This window comes from Bufo bufo, chromosome 9 (genome assembly GCF_905171765.1).
Source record: "Bufo bufo chromosome 9, aBufBuf1.1, whole genome shotgun sequence".
Taxonomy (NCBI): Eukaryota; Metazoa; Chordata; class Amphibia; order Anura; family Bufonidae; genus Bufo; species Bufo bufo.
In genome coordinates this window covers 14,955,218-14,977,830 of record NC_053397.1, presented here as the reverse complement: position 1 = coordinate 14,977,830, position 22,613 = coordinate 14,955,218, and the positions used below count along the sequence as shown (strand labels likewise).

General features: G+C 46.7%; 1 protein-coding gene and 1 long non-coding RNA gene across 2 annotated transcripts; one reads left to right on the top strand and one right to left on the bottom strand.

Annotated features, from left to right (window-relative positions):
- Positions 1-295: 295 nt before the first annotated feature.
- ABTB1 (ankyrin repeat and BTB domain containing 1) lies at positions 296-22,320 on the bottom strand. Its single transcript, XM_040408584.1, has 12 exons — positions 22,049-22,320; positions 21,179-21,241; positions 20,467-20,522; positions 19,487-19,631; positions 16,829-16,988; positions 16,335-16,380; positions 12,736-12,852; positions 12,088-12,203; positions 7,007-7,105; positions 6,425-6,592; positions 4,223-4,423; positions 296-1,455 (listed from the first exon to the last, which is right to left on the bottom strand). Exons 1-12 carry the CDS (start codon positions 22,102-22,104, stop codon positions 1,249-1,251), a joined length of 1,434 nt encoding a protein of 477 aa, XP_040264518.1. The 5' UTR covers positions 22,105-22,320; the 3' UTR covers positions 296-1,248.
- On the top strand, positions 6,096-9,554 carry LOC120979682. The gene is made up of 3 exons (XR_005774359.1): positions 6,096-6,233; positions 6,689-6,692; positions 9,544-9,554. It is a non-coding gene; the product is annotated as an uncharacterized LOC120979682 (long non-coding RNA).
- Positions 22,321-22,613: the final 293 nt, after the last annotated feature.

Here is a 22,613-nt window from a genome sequence, read left to right as displayed (position 1 = left end):
TTAAGTTCGGCGTCTAAAGTTCGGCTTCCGGTTAGCGGAGGATCCCGATATGGATTCCAAATTCCGTTGTGGTCCGTGGTAGCGGAATCAATAATGGTCATTATTGATTCCGCTACCACGGACCACAACGGAATTTGGAATCCATATCGGGATCCTCCGCTAACCGGAAGCCGAACTTTAGACGCCGAACTTAAAACAGAAGTTCGCTCATCTCTACTTAGGATAAGTAACATATGAACATAGTGAATCCACCAGCAGAATAGTGAGTGCAGCTCTGGAGTATAATACAGGATGTAACTCAGGATCAGTACAGGATAAGTAATGTATATACACAGTGACTGCACAACAGAATAGAGTGCAGATCTGGAGTATAATACAGGATAAGTAATGTATTTATTTAAATTTGTGCTTTAAAAGGAACCAACCTTTAGTCGTTTGTAGAAAGCAGACAGATGAGCAGTTGAAAAATGGGGCATGCTGAACTGCTTCCCCGCTATATGGACACACAAAGTACTTATCTATAGATATGGTCGGCAGCCAAGCTTCAAATGATAAAGTTGGATTATCTGATAATTAATGAAGGCATATCATTATCGTTATCTATATCCTCCCACTCTGAATTAAATCTCATAATAAAGAAACCACGTCACACAGTGATGACTATTTGAAATGCATTAATAAATCTTCATAAGAGGTTGTTACAGTGATGCTGCTGACCGCGTGGAGTCAGTCTAACGACACACATCTCACACACGCTGACAGCTATACGTTCAACTTAAAGGGGAATTCCTGTTTCAGCAAATGAAAAGCTATTATATATTTAATGAAAAGTTCTAACATTTTCCAATACACTTCTTGAATCAATTCCGTGCTGCTTTCAATATCTCTGCTCGCTGTTATTCCATAGGCTCCTTTACCGTTTCCTTCCAGTTTAGCCCTGGTCGCGTGAAGCTCACACTGGTGCACGGCTCATTTCAGTAAAGCTATCAGAGCCGTGTCTTGCGACACCTGTGCTTTCGTCACACAGCCAGGACTAAATGATGGCTACAACTAAATGACAGCAAGCAGAGATCTTGAAAACACCCCTTTAATAATTAAAGGGTTTGTTCAGTTATATGGTTTCCAGCCAGGCATCTGCAGTAGCTTATCAGATCTCCCCCGAATACGATGCGTGCTGCTCCCACATGATTTAATGCATAAAGCGTGGCAAGGTATCGGAGCGCTCTACGAGCAGGACACAGACTGCGCTCAGCACTCCAGCCCCAGAATGCCCAGCAGCTGCTCTAAAGCATCCAGTCGCTGGTTCGCTTCTTCTATGGCGCTATACGTCTGCACGTTGCTAGTGATGTGGAAGCGTATTTCATCAATCAGCGGGATGGAGTCTGTCTCCTGGCGCTCTTCTACCTCCGCAGCGTCTTCACGTACTGCAGAAGCAAACTCATCCGAATCCACCAGCTGAGGGATGTAAAAAAATAAAATGGAGAGGGCACTTTAAAAAGGGATTGTTCACAATAATACAGATAGAAAGCAGAATCACTGGGCAATGAAAAGTTCTGCAACTTTCTAATATACTTTGTGTTTCAATTCTTTACCATTTAAAGGGGTTATCCAAAGTCTAAAAGATCCCCTCCCCCCCATTCCCTAGCCCCTTGTATACATTATACTTAACTGCTCCCCGGCACCAGTGTCACTCCGGATCTCTGCATGGCCGCCAAAACATCCGGTGATGGGAAGGGGGGGGGGGGGGGGATGGGGGAGCAGCCATTAACAGGCCGTGACGGTTACGAACCTCCCTAGCTGCTAGGAAGGCTTGTTCCTGACGTGGCCTGCTAGTGGCGGCTCGTCGCTGGAGGTTTTGATCCGCGTGCGACGGGGAGATGTAGCAACAGCCGTGCAGGGATCCGGAGTGACACGGGTGCCGGGGAGCAGGTAGGTATAATGTATGTGTGTGGCCTGGGCATTGGTGGGGGGTAGATCTTTTAGACTTCAGATAACCTCTTTAAGGTAATCTCTGCTTGCCATCATAGAATGAAACTATTCTTGGTTATTTCCAAAAGTTAAAACTCTCCCCAAACCTAATGCTTCTCACAGCAGAGTGTTTGCGACAATTGTATCCAGTCTAACAAATCCTCTGTGAGCTAAACAGACCGATACATTGTAACAAACTGTCAGGGCAGAAGAGAGACGTGTGCTGCTGATGTGTTTCTGTCACAGAGGATTGTCTAGACTGGATACATTGTAACAAACATTTGGCTATGGGAAGTATTAGATCAGAAGGCGATCTCCACAAGTAAGCATGAGTGTTCCTGTTCACAGACATGAAGCAGAGATTTATACACCTATGGATAGTGTGTCACAATGTATCAGTTCCGGTTTTGTGTATCAGCCCATCAATGGGCTATTTGTGTAGTGCACAGGCTTCATGTCTGAATGGGAACACTCATGTTTACATGTGGTGGTAGGAAAAAAAAATCCTAGCCTAATACATTATTCGCAGAGGGAACACTGACCGGCCTTCAGTATGTCCAGGACATCGTGGAACCAGTCCTACTGCCTTTTGCGACTGTTAGGAGACATGGTGTCCAACAAGATAACGCCACCACACACAACGTGCTCTTCAGGTTCTCCAGCAGCTCCATCACCACGTCTCTCATCCCATTAAGAACGTCTGGGACTGAAAGACAGATCTCCCATGCTCAGCAGCTGACAACCACCTTGGCCCCAAGATGAAATTGCTTGGAATAACCACAGGAGGATGTCCAGCATCTGTATGACCACCACCATACCAGAGGGGCAGCCTCTATCACAGCAAGAGGAGATGCCACCCAGTATTAATGTTACCTCATCATATACCCTGCTGCAGAACCCAAAATAACAGGGGCACCACATTTATACTTTGTCAATCTCATCTCAATCACATTAAGGCTACATTCACACGACCGTATGAGTTTTGCGGTCCGCAAATTGCGGATCCGCAAAACACGGATACCGGCTGTGTGAATGTAGCCGGCCCTATGATAGAAATGCCTATTCTTGTCCGCGATTGCGGACAAGGATAGGACATGCTCTATCTTTTTTTGCGGGGCCGCGTTACGGATCTACAGATGCGGACAGCACATAGTGTGCTGTCCGCATCTTTTGTGGCCCCGTTGAAATGAATGGGTCCGCACCCGTTCCGCAAAATTGCGGAACGGATGCGGAGCCAAAAATACGGTCGTGTGAATGCACCCTAAAAGGGTTCTCCAGGATTTTGATGTTGGCCCTCAATATCCGATCAGCTGTTTCTAGAGGAAGTAGCGGAGCGCTGCGGCCTCTTCCTAAGTCCGGTGACGTAATTTTTATTGGTCAAGTGAATAGTCCTGAGCTTCAGTACCAAGCACAGCCACTATAAGGCTGATAGGGGTGCAGGAGGCAGGAGTCGAAACCCCGCCGATCTGAAGGATAGGGCCAATATCATAATGCTGGACAACCCCTTTAAGCTTTCCAGGTGTTCTTTCATTTTCCAGTTATGTACTTCTCATAGCTAATTGTTTGTTACAATGTATCCAGCCTAGACAATACTCTGAGTGAAACACATCAGCTGCACAAATGTCTCTCTTGTCCTGATGGTTTGTTACTATGTGACAGTGCAGGCGACAATATCACATTATTGCTTACTGAAAGGAAATGGAAACCTTTCTATTCCGTAGTGAAAAGGCAATCCTGATCTTGTGCTACTCACACAGCTGAAGGTTTGTTACAGTGTGTCAGACTATGCAGCTTTCTGTGAGCCACGCACAGCGACATAACTATATCGTGTCCTGGACGCTACTCCTTTAGCTGCACTGCCACACTGTAACAAACTGAAACGACCGCTGGGTGAGGAGCACTTGGTCAGGACAGGTTTTCAGACTCTGAATAAAACCAATGAACGCGTCCAAACACTGGCAGCAAGCAGAGGTAATGAAAAGCAAAGTATAAGAAAGCTGCATAATGCTAGGTGGAATACTTTATATCAGGCATGCTCAACCTGCGGCCCTCCATCTGTAGTAAAATTATAACTCCCACAATGCTCTGCTGTAGGCTGTTCAGGCATGCTGGGAGTTGTAGTTTTGCAACAGCTGGAGGGCCACAGGTTGAGCATGCCTGCTTTATATGAATGGAGCAATCCGTCTGGGGTTAGAATTGGCCTTTAGGCCCTTGGCAGCGACAGATGTAACCTTGTGTCTGACAGTTTCTGTACCTTCTCGATAATTCTGGCCATATACTCCGTGCACTGATCCTCCAGCCGCGTCAGCTGAAAAAGCTTCGCCGTCTTCCAAATGGTGACCACATTGTCCTCGTCCAGAATCTGCGCCAAGATCTTACCGCACAGCCGCTTCAGCCCTGGGAGCAGATACATGTCCGCCACACAGAGCACCTCGTATGCGTTCTCCGGGGAAAGCTGCAAAGAGAGCGGACAGAGGGGTCAAGACAAAGGGTCAAAGCGACCAAAAAAGACGCGGTTGTTATGAGAGAAGCTGGAAACTATGTTATGAAGTTTCCCAGAAACGGCCGGACCAACCTTTCCCACGACAGACGTGTGCACTGGGGGGGACATACCAGCTGAGGTCAGGAAGGGAGCTGAAAACAGCACAAGTCCATGCATAAGGACTTTATAATGGTCTTCAGGAGCCAAAGACCTGACAATAAGGTTTATCCAGCACTGACAACTTTCACCACAAACTGCATTATCAAGGGAACATGTACATCCATCCAGTAAGGACCCATCAAGGCATCACACATAGCTCACTGCTGCCACCTGCTGGTAGAACAGAGTTGCGACTTCAAATCTTGAGAGGTTTTCGGTGTATTTTTTGTTCCTAGATGTACATCAGCAGCAACATCACAACCACCTGCCCAATATTGTGTACTCTCCTCGTGCTCTGATCTGGACTCCACAAGACCTCCGAGGTGTCCTGCGGTATCTGGCCTATAAATCCTGTAAGTTGCTCAGTGCGGCCTCCAAGGATCAGACTTGTTTTCCAGCAGATCCCACAGATGACGATCGTCTTGAGAACTGGGGATCTGGAGACAAGTCATCACCTTCATCTCTTAGTCATGTTCCCCATTCCTGGACGGTGTTTGCAGTGTAGCCGGGACCTTATCCTGTTGATAGAAGTGACTGCTGATGGGGGGCACTGCTGCCACAAAACGGGTACAATGTTAGGTAGGTGGTACGCGTCTCATCTGCAGGATGCCAGGACCCAGAGTTTCCCAGCAGAACATTGCCCAGAGCTTCACACTGCCTCTGCCAGCTTGTTTTTATCCCATAGTGCACCTGGTGCCATCTCTTCCCCAGGTAAGTGACGCATGCACCCGGGGTCCACATGATGTAACCAGATTCATCAGACCAGGCTGCCTTCTTCCCATAGTGTACCTGGTGCCATCTCTTCCCCAGGTAAGTGACACATACACCCAGCAGTCCACATGATGTAACCAGATTCATCAGACCAGGCTGCCTTCTTCCCATAGTGTACCTGGTGCCATCTCTTCCCCAGGTAAGTGACACATACACCCAGCCGTCCACATGATGTAACCAGATTCATCAGACCAGGTTGTCTTCTTCCATTGCTCTATGATCAAGTTCTGATGCTCCATGTGTCCATTGTGGGTGCTTTTGGGGTTGGTCATCCTAGGCACTCTGACCGTTCTGCGGGTACACAGCAAGCTGCAATGTCCCATGTGTCCTGACACCTTTCTATTATCACCAACAGTAATGTTGTCAGCAATTAGTGCTACATGGTGTGATCAGACCAGATAGACTGGCCATTTCTGCCCACACACATCAGTGAGCCTTGGGCACCCATGACCCGGTTACCGGTTTAAAGGGGTCATCACACTTTAGTAAGTGGCATTTATCATGTAGAGAAAGATAATACAAGCCACTTACTAATGTATTGTGATTGTCCATATTGCTTCCTTTGCCAGCTGGATTCATTTTTCTATCACATTATACACTGCTCGTTTCCATGGTTACAGACCACCCTGCAATCCTTCAGTGGTGGTCGTGCTTGCACAATATAGGAAAAAAGCACCAGCCTATGTGCGCTCCCATGGTCCCGGCCACTAGAGAGGCCGGTGCTTTTTTCTATATAGTGTACAAGCACGACCACCGCTGCTGGATTGCAGGGTGGTCTGTAACCATGGAAACGAGCAGTGTGTAATGTGATGGAAAAATGAACCCAGCCAGCAAGGGAAGCAATATAGAGAAGGTCCTTTTAAGAAAAGTTCAGCTACATAAGTTATCGCAAAAACATAAATGTGGCGGTGTTGTATTTCCAACATAGCGTCAGGTAAACAGTAGAATACTGTAGAAGAAAAGCCAAAGGGTTTAAATGATTGGGCCCCCACCCGCCAGACCCTAGCCTTACGCTATCATACAGACACAATGCGGAGAGCTCACCTCGGTGTCGTCGGTGTAGATGTAGTACAGCACCCGGGTAAATGTCTCCTCGCTGATGTTGTGCAGGGTGATGACCGGGACGCTCGGCTGCGTCTGCAGCTCCTGACTCTCACAGAAGTGATCCTGAAGAAGGGCTTTAAAGTAGTCGCTTCGGCCACAGAAAAACGACTGCAATGGAGGAGAAAAGAGTTAACGGAAATTAGGGGATTCCTTCTGGAGCTGTAGATTGGCCAAGTGAGGGTGTGTGGGGGCAGACACAGACAGAACAGTGGCCCCACTGGCATCCAATAGACCATGATAGAGCACCTCCCATTTCCCCTACCTATTGGGCCCCCGTGCAGCTGCACATGCAGTACCAAATGTCCTCCCCTGGCTGCACCCATTAGCACACTGATCTCCCACCTGTGGCTCTCTGGCTGTGGAGAAACTACAACTCTCTGCATCCCCCGAGAGCCTGCAGCTGTCAGAACATGCTGGGGGTTGTAGTCTCACCACAGGCTGGAGACCACTGCATGGATATAGATGCCCTAGTGTAAAAAGGAGAACAAAGACAAACACCCGGAAGACGCACACGGCCATTACCTTGTGACAGAGGAAGTTGTAGCCCACGATCTGGAAGCAGACGTCGGGGTAACTGGAGAAATTATCAGTGCTGTCGAAAGGCAGCTCCCCGAACCCAACCTGCAAGGAACAGGCCAATGAGATATGAAGTCCAACCGTAACACCCGCCATGTACCCGCATCCCTTGCGATAGCCCGATGGCTAAGGCTACTTTCACATCTGCGCTTTGGTTTGTGGTTTCGAGATCTGGCAGAGGATCTCAAAACTGGACCAAAATGGTTCATTTTGATTTAACACATCAGGATGCATCCGTTCCATGAGGAAGCGGTTGTGTAAATTGAAACTGAACAAACCAGATCCGTCCTTACAAACAATGCAAGTCAATGGGTGATCAATCAGATTTTTTTAGGATCCCAAAAAAACTGATCCGTCACCTATGACTTACATTGTTTTTGGTGATGGATCCGATTTGTTCTGTTTCGATGACCGGACACAAAACAGCAGGTTGCAGTGACTTTGTGTCCGTCCACAAAACAGAACAAACCGGAACGGAACGCATAATGATGCATCTTGAACAGAGCATACCCCATTCAGAATGGATTGGCCCAAAACGGAACCGTTTTGGCCTGGTTTCAAGATCCTCTGCCGCCGACGTGAAAGTAGGCTTAGATGGTTGAGCAAGGTGGAACATTGATTTTATGATCTGCTTTTCAATCGCTTTTATCTTAGGACATATAAAAAAGGAGAATAATCAATATTGAGATCCTGCACCAAGTTTTTGGTATTTTGCCTCCCGATGACCCAAATAGGAGGAAAGCATTGATGCAAGTGTGGACGTGCGCTGGGCTAAATATTGTGAGGGCTGAGGAGCAGCTTCAGTATAGGGGAGATCACAAGGGAAACCAACCTGGGATCCAGCCAGTACGTTTATATACAGGCTCGTCGGGATTGGCAATGACGAGAACTGAAGTGCGGTGAGATAATAATATATGAATCTCTAAAAGCGGACATTAAAGTTTCCTGCAGATCGATCTATATTTTATGCAATCTGTATCAACTGGAAGAGATTTCACCAGCCTGCCACTAACAAGACCGCTTCCGTTCACTGACAGCAAGAAGAAGTGTTGAAAAAGGTTTGCCGAACTGTCGTCATACAAAGATTTCATGTTAGTTTTTTACATAAAACCCCTTTAAAAAACGGGATATCCCGTCTGTCGACAGCTAAGGGTGGTGACATTTTCCTGCAGCGCCCACTACAGGAAAAACATGGTATTATATGGCATCCATTCAAATGACTTTGTGACTAGGTAATACATTGCCCCGCTGAGTCTTTCTCTTCCAGCTCCTCCACAGCGGGGTCACCTTTTAGTAAGGCATATGGACAGGGCACAACCCCTTTAATCTTTGTTAAAGTGAGTCTGTCAGCAGTTTTGAACATGCTATACTGCTGACGGCACTAGGTAGTGATTGGAGACAACAGTACAAACAAATCTCTTAGTATCAGGAGTAGCATTAATATGAAGTTATTCTGCCAAATCCTGCAAGTGGATAAGAGGCGGAGCTTCAGTGTGAGGCGCTCTGCGCCGTGCTGCTTCACAGCCCCTCCCCTTTGTTCTCAGTGACAGCTGTAGTGGACTCAGAGTTGGACGCTACAGCTGTCAATCAGAGTAGTGGTAAGTGGCCGTGAAGCAGCTCAATGGAGAGAGACCATGTTCACAAGGCGTCTTTAGCAGTGGAATTTTGGAGCGGATTCCCCCACTGAAATTTTGCTGGCAGCCGCATTGTTTCTTGCTGGTTTCGCCAAAATCAAGTCTTTTCTACCTCCCATTCATTTCAGCCGCAGCACTGAGACACGTCCGTTCTTGGTGCGGCCTTGGCTTTAAACCGCCGCTCTGAGATCTTCAGCGCTGCCTCTCATTGAAATGAATGAAAGGCAGAAATAAAGTAGCTGCCGGTGGGATTTCGGCACTGCTGTCGGCTCCATAATTCTACAGAAAAGTGTCCTGTGTGAACCGCCCCTTACAGTGGAGCTCTGCCTCCTGGGCACTAGAAGGAGCAGGACGTAGCAGAATAAAACCTTCTATTCACACCACTCCTGATAATAAAAGCTCTAATCCTGCTCTCCCCAGCCCCTACCTAGTGCTGTCAGCAGTTTAGCATGGTCAAAACTTCTGACAGATTCCCATAATTTTGTAAATGCTGTTTCCAGGCACTCTCCACAGCTTTCCAGCAAAATAAGACAATTATTAAAGCCGTGCTGAAGAAAACGTGAGTGCGGGATCGTGAGCGGGAAGAAAAGCAGCTTTATAAAGAACACCACAACGTACATGATGTGCGTGACGTCCGGATGACAAGAAAATAGATGCATAAGGTGCAGGGAAGAAGCAGCGAGGTAATTACACGCTACATGTTCCGTAGTCACGAGGACGCCGCGAGTCGTGCAGGAATCACGTGTCTGGATTATCACAGGGGATTTGAATGTGACACTGCAGACTTCCATTTAGATTATTCTGATTTTTTTTATCTGCAAAACTACAATCCCCAGCATGCTCCCACAGATGCAGTAGTAGTTTTTCAACAGGAGGAGACCATTGACCTAAAAGAGAGCGCCTTAAAAGGGAACACGTGAAAGAGACGTTCCCCTAAATGGGGAAAAGACAATAGCACATAGGCCCCTCCCCACTTAGGTCCTTCCTCAGCCACTCAGCAAAGCAGGGAAGGGTCACATGACACACAATACCATGCAGTCTTGTTTTTAAAGAGTCCAGGGGGCGGTGCCATCTTCTACCCTCGGATTAAAACCTATGCATCCACTAATTAATACTAAAATCATAAAAAGCATGGCTAAAAAGAGCGCCAATCCTGTCCACAGGCCAGATGAGGTATTGCAGCTCATTCCAATAGCAAGTAATTGGGGCTAAACTGCAATACCAGACGTAAACTGTAGACCAGAGGTGGCACTGTTCAGAAAAAAAAAAAAAAAAAAGGACATTAAAGCAAATAAAGCTGTCATCTCGGCCAGGCCTTAAAGGGGTCGACCAGGCTAAAAAACTAAAAAAACAAAAAAACAAAAAAAAAAAGGCGGCACACCTCTCCATAGTTTTGTCTGGTACTGCGCTTTAGCTTCACTGAAGTGAATGGACATGAAGTGCAGTTCCAAATGCAACCTGTGGACAGGGGTGGCACTGTATTTGGAAGAAAGCAGCCATTTTTTTAAGCCTGTATAACCCCTTTAAATGGAGGGGGGTCCAGTTTGATGTAAATAAGGCTTAAAGAATGATTAAGCTTGTTTATGTTTCAACTCCTTCGCATCTCAGATTGCTGTCAGTGAAAGGGAACACAGAGTGACACCAAAATCCCAAAAAGGTGACACCAACGGCGGTCATCCAGTATTCTTGGACGGGGGGGAAAATAGGTGACAAATTCTGCACAAGCCGCCACAAAGGCCATATTGGTTTTCGGAACAGAATTTACTGGCCCTGAGGATAAATACGTTCTGTGCCCGACTCGCCGGCCGAGACGTTATATTTAGAAACCGCCCCGGGTCAAGGTGATCCAGTAACAGCTCCTGCGGACCGGAGTCTGAGGTAAAACATGGCAGGTCCTGTAATTCTAGAAATCCCAGAGGAAAAGATACACAGGGACTTTATTCCGTAGAGTGAGGTGGGCACAAATGGCTGCCAGCGTGAGGCACCAGGGCAAAGGCTGTGCCCAACCCCCACACACACACACACACACACCGCTTAGCCCAAGGGGTCTCCATTATAATCCTTCCCCCCCCAAACTATCCATCCCCCTTCAGACTGTTGTCCAGTTTTGTACCAATAAAGTTTAATCAGAGCGTCATTAAACAGATACCACAGAGGAGACATCTGAAACTGTCCATAGCAACCAATCACAACCCAGCTTACATTCCTCACAGTGCTGCTGAAAAATGAAAGCAGAGCTCTGATTGGTTGCTGTGGGCAACAGACAGATCTCACGAGCCTGAAGCTGCGAGTTTCACGTTCTCGCTGCTTTTAGGATCTCTGCTTGCTGTCATCATACGGAAACATTCTTGTTCGTTTGAAAACTCCTTCTGACCAAAGCCTTCTTCTACAGTTTGTTACAATGTATCAGCCCAGACAGCTAAACATGGCGGCAGTACAAATCTCCCCTCCTGTCCTGTACTCCACCCGCTTACCTACACTGATACATTGGGACAAGCTGCAGTTGGGTGAGCAACCTAAAGTCAGGATGTTCACTGTCAGCAAGCAGAGATCTTCAAAATGAGGAAATGGGGGGGGGGGGGGTGGAATTTATTAAGCATTCTAGCTGTAAAAGTCGCAATTTACGGCTCATGTCTTATCGGTGCAGTGATTTGCAACGGTCGTTTTACAGCTTCGCTCGCCACTTTTGTGGTGGGACAAATGGGCGGAGTTTATCAGAAGGGGGCGTGCCTGCCATAAACCAACAGATTTACTATAGTTTGCACTAAAATCCGATACAAATTACAGCACGTGTGAATTCCAATATTTCTGCGCAGGCGTGCTTCTTACTCCACTGCATTTCTAGAAATCCCTCCCACGGCATATTAGAAAGCGGCAGGATTTCCTGCTGTAAGGCCACTTTCACACGAGCGAGTTTTCCGCGCGGGTGCAATGCGTAACGTGAACGCATAGCACCCTCACTGAATCCTGACCCACTCATTTCAATGGGTCTGTGCACAGGAGTGTTGTTTTTCACGCATCAGTTCTGCGTTGCGTGAAAAAACGCAGCATATTCTATATTCTGCGTTTTTCACGCAGCCCTGGCCCCATAGAAGTGAATGGGGCTTCAATGAAAAATGCATCGCATCTGCAAGCAAGTGCGGATGCGATGCGATGCGTTTTTTACTGACGATTGCTAAGAGATGTCGTTTGTAAACCTTCCGTTTTTTTTATCACGCATGTGAAAAACTCATCAAAATGCATTGCACTCGCGCAGAAAAAAACTGAACTGAACGCAATCACAGACAAAACTGACTGAACTTGCTTGCAAAATGGTGTAAGTTTCACGGAACCAACCCGTATCGTTTGTGTGAAAGGGGCCTAAAGGTTCACATTAGTGGGGAGAAATCTCACCCGGAGCTCGGCGGGCAGGGCACAGTCAGCAAGCATGGCCATGTCCTCGTGCAGCCGTCCATTCCCAGAAGGCTCTACGGTCAGGACCTTCACACATGTCCCCGGCTTGGAAGAAACTGGCGGGAGGAAAGAGATGTAATATTACTATTTAAAACAAAAATTGCAGTGTATTGCTGTACGGGCGGATGGATTTTGGGTTAAGTGGTTGCCGCGATATTAGTGCGCAATAATGCAAATTCGCTATAGCATGCTATCTTGGCTCCGCCTCCTGACTTGCTGTGGTCATATGGGCCTCTCAACGCCACCCACAACAGTCCTGCTGACCCAGGGAATAGCACCCAGCGATTCTGGAGATATGTCCGGTCATGTCTGTCTGCCCCGGACCCCCTCCCCATTCCATAGATTTAAAGTGACGGTCTTTCTCTAGAATATGCCACCCCTTTATTATAAGTGGGGGTCCTAAATCCAATATTCAGATCCAGGTGCTTGTTTCAAAACTGTAGAATATTTTTTGTGGGACAACCCCTTTACGTTGTGAACCCTTCTTTCTAAGGATCCCAGCTATCATAAAGGGGTGGCCATATTTTATATGACTGGAATAGCCCTTTAAGGGACCACCATACAGCGACCATTCCTTTAACCGCCTACCGAATTCATAGACTTTTTGGCACTTCTCCTCCAGCTCTTCGATCAGATCCTGCAGTCGGCACTGCTTGGACAGCCGCTTACAGTCCTCCACGTGTTCCACATCGATGTCCATTCGACCTGGAGGAAAAAAAGAACAGGCGGCATTATGGTCAGTGAACGGCAATTATAAGTATTCACGCCCCTGCTGATCTGCATTGGTAACGACGCAAAACTTTAAGGCTAGGTTCACACCTGAGCATTTGTACAGCTCGTTCCTACGCGCTGTAAAACGCTCAACAGGCAAAAACCAATGTTTCCCTATGGGCATGGTTCTCACCTGAGTGTTTTACAGCGCGTACGAACGCGCTGTAAAGCGTACTACGCGCGTTTCCAAAATACAAAAACGCCCCAAAATACGCCTCAAAAACGCCCGATAAAAACGCCTGTAAAAAGCGCTTATCGAATACGCTCAGGTGTGAACCCAGCCTAAAGGGTATCTGTCATTCTTTGAGGGTTGCATATGATTTTTGGGGTAAAAACAATAAAAGTTGCACAAACCGGGAGCAGAAACCGGCAGATATTCAAATTTTTTCTGCACAGAGACAAACGAAGATGCACCAAGTTTATTAAGAATCCTCCACCTTTTTATAAATTTTGGTGCATCTGACTCCAGACGGGTTTTTGGATCTGGAAGCATCGATCTTAGTAAATCTGCCCCATAATTAATTTCATGATAAAACTCTTATTTATTGTATGTTAAAAGCTCAGCACTTTTCTAATATCCTTTGTTTCATTTTCCCACCATTTGATCTCTGCTTGTTGTCACCTGTCCAAGAAAAATACTTCTTGCAGCTGAAAGGTTGTGACAGTCTAGTTTAACTCCTTAAAGGGGTATTCCCATCTTAGACAATGGGGGCATATCGCTAGGATATAACCCCATTGTCTGATAGGTGCGGGTCCCACTGCTGGGACCCGCACCTATAATCGAGAACGGAGAAGGGAGTGCTGTGGCTGGAGGAGCCCAGATTTCCCGGGGTATGTCCACCACCAAGCGCTAATCCCCGCCTCGCCCATTAAAGTGAATGGGAGCGTGCCGCGCATGCGCGGCCCATGCTCCCATTCATTTCTATAGGGCAGACGGCAATAGCCGAGCCAGCTCGGCTATTTTCGGCGGCCCCATAGAAATGAATGGAGGGCGGCTGCGCATGCGAAGTGCGCTCTCCTTCACTTTCGTGGCTCCATTCTCGATATAGGTGCGGGTCCCAGCGGTGGGAGCCGCACCTATAAGACAATGGGGGCACATCCTAGCGATATGCCCCCATTGTCTGAGATGAGAAAACCCCTTTAAGTACCGGGCCCATTTTTGGTTTAGCATTTTCATTTTTTGCTCCCCCCACGTACCAATGAGGGCTTATTTTTTTGCAGGATTAGGCCTCATGCACACGAACGTATTTTGTTTGTGTCCGTTCCGTTTTTGCATTTGAATGGGTCCGCAAAAAAAAACGGATGGCATACAGATATCATCCGTTTTTTTTTGCGGATTCGCAATTTGCAGACTGCAAAACACATACGGTCGAGTGCATGTAGCCTAAGTTGTATTTTTTAAGGGCACCATTTAATTTACCGTGTGTTATTGAAAAAATTCTTTGTGGAGTTAAATTGAAAAAACAAAAAACAAAAACACAATTCAAGATTTTTGGGGTTTTGACATCACGTTGTTCACCGTGTGCTAAAATTGACATGACTCCCTTATTCTGTGGCTCAATACGAATACGGCGATACCAAACTTGTATAGATTTGTTTTGTTTTACTACAATAAAAAAAACGAACTGTAGTTTTGCAGACGAACTGCAGTTTTTATTGGTACCATTTTTGTGGTTTGTATGACCTTTTACTCACTGTTATTCCATTTTTTTTTTGGGGGGGGGGGGGATGTGACAAAAAAAAATATAAAAAAAATGGCGAATCGTGCGTTTTTAATTTTTTTCCCGTTACGGCGTTCACTGCACACAGATTTTTTTTTTTAATAGTTCAGACATTTTTGGATGTGGCGATCCCTGATCTGTTTATTTTTTTAATTAATATATTTTTATATGTAAAATTGGGAAAGGGATGATTTAAAAATTTTTTTTTTTACTATTAGCCCCCTAAGGGGGCTAGAACCTGGTATCTTTTGTTCCCTTGTCCTATTCACCCTAAGGGCTGATGCACACGACCATATGTATTTTGCAGTCGGCAAAAAATACGGATGACATCCGTGTGCATTCCGTATTTTGAGGAACAATACAGCTGGCCTCTAATAGAACAGCACTATCCTTATCCATAATGCGGACAATAACAGGACATGTTCTATTTTTTTGCAGAACGGACATACGGAGACGGAATGCACACGGATTTACTTCAGTTTTTTTTGCGGACCTATTGAAATGAATAGTTATGCATACGGACCGCAAAAAAAACCAGAACGGACACGGAAAGAAAATACGTTTGTGTGATTTTCGCATGCTTCCTGCTGCACTGAGCTTACCATGGCAGGCTTCATAAGCGTCCAGGCTGCCATGGTAACCGATAGGAGCCCCGCGATTTCACTGCTGGGTTCCGATCGGAAGGCAGAGGGAGACGCATCCCTCTGCCTTGCCTCACAGGTGCCGTGATCGGTGTTGATCGTGAAACCTGAAGGGTTAGATGACGGGGTTCGGCAGGATGGCTGTTCCCAGTCATTGTGGTCGGGTACTTGCTGTACGATACAGCTGGCACCCGCCGCGTATGGAGCGGGCTGCTCCACATATCCACTCAACCACTGTGACGTACAGGAAAGTCACGGTGGTTGAAGGGGTCAAGCAGTTATCCAGTCGTTTAATACTGAGGACTAGTGTGGAGCGAACCTGTTTTTTAAGTTCTGCGTCCAAAGTTCGGGTTATCGAAGAATCCCGTTGTGGATTCCAAATTCCGTTATGGTCCGTGGTAGCAGAATCCATATTGGGATTTTTCAATAACCCGAACATTGGATACAGAACTTAAAAAACAAGTTCGCTCAACACTACTGATGACCTATCCTGAGGATAGACCATCAGTATCTGATCGTTGGGGGCCAACTCCCGGGTCCCCCACCGATCAGCTGTTTGAAGAGATTACATCGCTCTGTTGAGAGCTGCGTCCTCTTCCTAGGCCAGCGATGTCACGTTTATCGGTCACATGGCGTTGGCGCAGCTCAGTGCCATTCAAGTAAATAGGGCTGAGCTGCAGTGCCAAGCACAACCACTATACAATGGACGGCGCTGTGCTTGATGAGCTGCGAGGAGCCCGCGACGGTCACTTCAAATAGCTGATCGGCGGGGGCTCCTGGTGTCAGACCCCCATCCATCAGGTATTGGTGACCTAACCTGAATATTCAAGTCATGCAGAAAACCACACATCTCTCTCCTGTTTTGATAGTCTGCTACAATGTATCAGTGCAGGGAAGATGTATCAGTTCACACTGTTTAGCTCACATAGGATTGTTCTGGCTAAATGCAACTGTAGCAAACCCTCAGCTGTAAGAAGTATAAAGTGGCATATGATCGCATCCCTGCCACCAGCAGGTCTGTTATTGTGTGATGCAGGTGATTAGGCTCACTAACCCGTGTACAGGTACTGAAGAATGGAGCCAAACGCAGCTGGATTGATCTGCAGAGACAAAAACAGAATTTAAAGGACAACTAAAGCAGCACAGGTGTAACATGAACCCTGTGCCCCACGGTAAAATCTGTAACAGGGCCCTCACCCATCATGTGCCAGCAGCCTGCCTGTCTTTTGGATGCCACTTCTAATGCTGGTGTATTCTTAGGAGGCAGAGGGGTCTTTGGCCCCAGGAACTGGGTGTGAAAGCTGCATCTGCCCCCCCCCCCCCCCCCCCCCCCTTATAGCTACACCCCTGTAAATCAGTACTTATTATACATGGATTGTACACACCTTACATACTACAGCAGGAATTATGCTCAAAGTGACATCTAGTGGCCAAAACCTGGTACTACACAAGCAGTATTTTTTATTTTATTTTAAACCACCTTTTTTGTTCTTTTTTTTGGCTGCAATATTTCCTTTTAACCCCTGCCCCATTGACACCTCGTCTTACCAGCGGGTGCTTCAGAGCAATGATTTTTTTCCCCTTCCACTTGGTTTCAAACATTTCAGCAAAGTAGGGGCTACGAGCACTGAGGATGCAGCGGTGTGCACAAAACGACTCCCCATGGACGAGAAACATGGTGTCGCTATAAGAGCCTTGCTCCAGGAGTCTGTCGAGACAGAAAACGTGAGATTAGAGAAGCTGAGCTGCAGACGTTACGTCCCAAAAGATAAAACTGTAGGACATTTAACCCTTAGGATACTGGAGGTTTTTTCATTTTTGAGTTTTCATTTTTACATCACCATATTCTGACCCCCCATAACTTTTTTATACTTAGGTCTACTGAGCTGGTCGGGGGCTCATTTTTTGCGGAACAATCTTTAGTTTTTATTGAGTTTATTTAGTTATTCATTTTGGAGTGTGCATGACTTTTTGATCACATTTTATTTAAAAAAATTGGGTAATAGAAGCATTGAAAAAATGGCAAATTGGACATTTTTACCCTTTTTTCTGTTACGCCATACTGGATTTTTAAAAAAAAATATTTTAATAGTATGGGAGTTTTCGATCGCGATGATACCCATGATGTTTATATTTATTGTTATTTAGGTATTTATTTTTTCATTATACAGAAATTTTTATATATTTTTTTTTTTGTTTGTGATAATTTTGAAGCTCATATATGAGCCTATGAATAATGTTTTAAATTTTAGATTTTGTTCTATCAGGGATTTTTAAATTGACATTTAAAGCGAACCTTTCACCTGCATTTCACTTAATAAACTATCAAAAGTACCTTATAGATCATCCTCATTGTGTTATCATACAGTCTTGTCCCGCTTTTCTGCCATGTATATGCATGAAAAATTTCCCTTATACAGTCCTCTTCTCCAGCTCCAGAAGTCACGCGTGAGGAAGAGAAGACAGGCAGGCATCGGGGACGGCGCATGCGCGATTCAGTTATAGGATCGCGCTTGAGTCTGACGGCGCATGCGCCGCCTGTACAAGCGCGGTCCCGGCGACTGAGCCGGATGTCAATTAGACTGCATAGAGGAGGGGTTAGGGCAGGGGAGTTACAGCCTGGAGTGAGGGAAGGGCTACCCCCTTGACTTCTACCGTGACTTGTGGAGCTGGAGAAGAGTACTTTATAAGGCGATTTTTTCATGCATATACATGGCAGAAAAGCGGGACAAGACTGTATGATAACACAATGAGGATGATCTAGAAGGTACTTTTGATAGTTTATTAAGTGAAATGCAGGTGAAAGGTTCGCTTTAAAACCATAATTTGCTCATTTCTTATCCTGGCCTGCCATCTGTTGGCCAAAATAGGAATTGCAGCATGAATACCATCAGCCTTGTCAGCGAGGCTGAAAGTATTCGGCGCAACTACTGATGCCCACATTAGCCACACGGGGCATCAGGTAGCCGGGTTTTTGCGCATTTAGATGCCGTGATCAAGCGAGATTACTGCATCTAAAGCCTTTAATTACCGCGATCGGCATTATTGCTGGTCACGGTAATTAGCCGCAGGTTAATTGCCGGCCATGGTGCCCGCTGTATGTGTGAGTGGGTGCCATGTTTACACATAGCTCCAACGGCGCTCATTGCGAAGGGGTTAAAGGCTATGGACACCTTTGGGGGCATTTTATTATGATTGCATTTTACTCATTTTAGCCTAAACATTTTTTATTTTTATTTTTTTAAATTAGTCTTTATTAAAAATATTTAGCTGTTTCTGAGATACAGGGGTTAAAAATCAGTCTGGTTTCGCAGAATACCGTCATCTGACGGCTCATTTGTAGCTCTTATCTCTGATCTTCTGACCTCAAACAATTATTTAAGCCATATTCTTAGGCTACTTTCACACTTGCGTTCAGAGCGGATCCGTCTGGTGTCTACACAGACGGATCCGCTCCTATAATGCAAACGTTGGGATCCGTTCAGAACGGATCCGTCTGCATTATAGTTCAGAAAAAATTCTAAGTGTGAAAGTTGTTCAGACGGATCCGTCCAGACTTGACACTGAAAGTCAATAGGGGACGGATCCGTTTGAAATTGCACCATATTGTGTCAACTTCAAACGGATCCGTCCCCATTGACTTGCAATGTAAGTCTGGACGGATCCGTTTGGCTCCGCACGGCCAGGCGGACACCCGAACGCTGCAAGCTGCGTTCGGATGTCTGCCTGCTGAGCGGAACGGAGGCCAAGCGGAGTCATCCTGATGCATTCTGAGCGGATCCGCATCCACTCAGAACGCATTGGGGCTGTACGGATCCGTTCGGGGCCGCTTGTGAGAGCCTTCAAACGGAGCTCACAAGCGGAGCCCCGAATGCTAGTGTGAAAGTAGCCTTATCAGTTTGATAAGAATTGAGCTATCATGTGCATTTAGGCGGTCAGGACATCAGAGATAAGAGCTACACATAAGTGGACAGGATTCAAAGAAAACAGACAGATTTTTAACCCCTGTACCTCAGAAAAGGCTGTACATTTTTTTTTTTTATTGAAAAATGTATCTTAGCCCAAAATGAGTCAAATGCAATCATAAAAACAATTGCCCCAAAGGTATACACCATGTGGCAGAATGAAAGTCCAGAGCATCGGGGTTTCTGGATTGTCAGATGGCTGATTATATTTGGTAAATGCATGAACTCTCTGCCCAGTTACCTCTGCAGGAAGTCATCGTAGTAATCTCTTTGCATGCACTTAGATGTGATTTGCTTGTAATCTTTGAGCAGTCGGCGGATGGTATCGCTCAGGGCTCCGTACAGACAGCGCTCGCCATCAAACGTGTTCACTTCACACTTTGCTCCTGAGGCCGGGACAGAATAACAAGGGGAAAAAACATTAATGATCCAAAGACCTGAAAAACGCTCAATCTGAACGATAGTATCTTCTTATAAACTGGCCTTAAAGGGATATTCCTGGATTTTTGTATTGATTGCCTATCCAATTTGATCAGTGGGGTCCGCACTCCAGAACCTCACAGCGCCAAACATGGTGTAGTGGTACAGTTGGTTACCGCTCACTTCAATAGAAGCAGAACTGCAGTTACCAGCTCTGTCCACTACACAATGGATGGCGCTGTGCAGTTCTGGAGCCACTCAGGAACAGCTGATCGGCAGGGTGCGGGTGTCTGTCCACCGCTGATGAGATATGACCTATCCTGAGAATACACCCTCAATATATACAAAATCCTGAAACCCCCCCAAAAGGGGTTGTCCAACCTATATTAAAACCTCCCCAAAGTCCCTAAATATGTCTGGTGTCATGAGCTGCTGAGGCCAGTGACTGGCTGCATCGGTTATGGGCTGTGAATGGCTACGTCACTGCTGCGGTCTGTAAACATGGGTGTTGAGCATAACCTCTTTTATTATTTGAATACAGTTAGGGGATTCTGGGAAGGTGTTAACACAAGTCTGACCACCCCTTTAAGCACTGGGTGCAATGTTGATCAGTTTTCTAAAATATCATTATGAGGGGTCTGAGCTCCACTCTTCTGATACAGAGCTCCAAAGCCCCAGCTTCCATAACTACAGAGTCACACAGAAACATTCTGGCTGTCTGCAGCCGCCACTAGGGGGAGCTCCTCCCGGTGAGGACTTCAGGCAGCTGTGCTTTCATGACTATCAATCCTACAGACTCACCATTGGCTAAAAGGTAGCGGACAAGTTCTTCATGTCCACAAAGACAGGCGTAGTACCTACGAAACAGGAAAATTCTGAGTCACCTACGTCTTCATACAGGGGATGGTGCGCGCAGTTATTAAGGGTCCGCAATATCCATCCACAGATCATCATAAACAGGCCCCTTCCCCCATCTGTTGGCCACAATGGGGCAGAAAATCGCAGCCCCAATCCATATATACTCTTTTGGGTAAAAAGATATCTGCTTGCTTTTATTGAATAGGAACATTCCTGTTAATATCCAGAGGCTGACAACCTGTACTCATATTTCAAACAGCTGAGGGTTTGTTACAACAGAATCCAATCTACACAAATCCTCCAGAAACGGAAACCTCTGAACTCTAGACGGATACAATGTATCCGTGCAGGTGAAATGTAACAAACTCTTAGGAAAGGAGAGAGAAGAGATGAGGCTATTGCTGCTGTGTTCAGCCCCCAGAGGATTATGTAGACTTCTTACAATTGTAACAAACCCTCAGTTGGGAAAAGTAAAGTGTTTCTTGAATATTTTAGCCTCTGAATGTTTTTCTTCAGACTTCAAGCAGAGGTATAAAAATAGTCCCACTTGGAAGGAGGGGGTCCGCCCCAATCGCTCGCTTAGAGTTGGGGGTGGAGGGGTACTGTCCCACTTACAGGGAGGGAGGGGGGGGGGAGGGTGAACTGTCCCACTTACAGGGGCGTACTGTCCCACTTGTCCCGGACGTTCAGTTCCACGTCTCTCTGCTCCACAAGGTATCTACAGAGAAAACACAAGAGAATGAGGCAGATATTGAGCAACACAATCTGCAGGGGAGGACGGGGGACACAACCTGCAGCACAGAGAGGGGGGGGGGCACTCGGTGCAGCATTGGGGTAGAGGGAAGGGGTCAGGCCACAAGTGTCCTCATCTGGCTGATGAACGAGGAAGGCAGAGGAAGGATTCGGTGAGCACCCTGAAACTTAGAGGAACGCCCCTAGGAGAATAGGGAGTGCAGCTCTGGAGTATAATACAGGATGTAACTCAGGATCAGTACAGGATAAGTAATGTATGTACACAGTGACTGCACCAGCAGAATAGTTAGTGCAGCTCTGGAGTATAATACAGGATGTAACTCAGGATCCATACAGGATAAGTAATATAGTGTATGTATACAGTGACTGCACCAGCAGAATATTGAGTGCAGCTCTGCAGTGGGGTCTCAGCAGTGACATGGCATTTACTGTAGGTGCCTGGGCTATGATCAGGTATTTACAGGGTGACAACCAGGATAACAGCTCCAGCGCCTGACTACCTGGGTGGACACAATCCTCACACCACATCTTATGGAAGGGCCTATTTTACACAGACATCCATGTGAACTGAGCTGTATACCCACTGACTTCTGCGGCGAGAGGTCAGATCACATTCACATGGGAATCTCCATCCTGTGAGACAAGTTGTGCGACTATATTGTCGCTATGAAATCGCAGCATAATTTAGTCCCCCACAGAGTATCTGCTCGTGTCCCCTGATGTCGCAGTCAGGGCCCCTGGTGTCCCCCTCCCCCCGGGGACTTTCACTCACCGCACTCTGAAAATGTCGCCCTTCCTGCAGCTGCTAAACAGGTCGCTAGTGTCCATCGGCCCGAGCCCGGCGCTGGGCGGAGCGAACGGCTCATTGACCCGGCGGGTACGGAGCGCAGAGACTAGAAGCACCGGGAAACTGCGGCGGCGGCGGGACGAGGCTCAGGTGACAGGCCCAGGAAGAGGACGAGCACAGCGGATCCGAACAACAGCTGATTGCCGCACTGACACAGCACGGTGACCTCGCCCCCACCACGACAACCACGCCCTAGGAACCTAAACCACACCCACATACCAATGAAATAGACAAATAAGAGACATCTGCTGTGAAAGAGAGGTAACCACGCCCATAATCTCCTCCCACTTACATTATGACCCGCCCCTAGCTGGAGACTTACATAAAGTAGGCAGAAACAACTGAGCCCCGCCTCTTCTGTGTGAAGCCTCCAATGTAAACACGGCTTTCCCGGCATCACGTGACCGCCACATGTGACCTGATCCCCGTGTGCGCAAACAGTCAGAGGCTCAGAGCGACTACCCGGGTCCGCCTCCACCGGAGCTACCCT

What these genes read in the sequence shown, in the direction of transcription:
- ABTB1 (XM_040408584.1), bottom strand. Translation starts at nt 22,104, where the DNA reads ATGGACACTAGCGACCTGTTTAGCAGCTGCAGGAAGGGCGACATTTTC. An exon ending in TTGCTCTGAAGCACCCGCTG is followed by an intron (nt 16,381 to 16,828) that starts GTAAGACGAGGT and finishes TTGTCTCTGCAG; the next exon opens with ATCAATCCAGCTGCGTTTGG. An exon ending in TCTACACCGACGACACCGAG is followed by an intron (nt 4,424 to 6,424) that starts GTGAGCTCTCCG and finishes CTCTCTTTGCAG; the next exon opens with CTTTCCCCGGAGAACGCATA.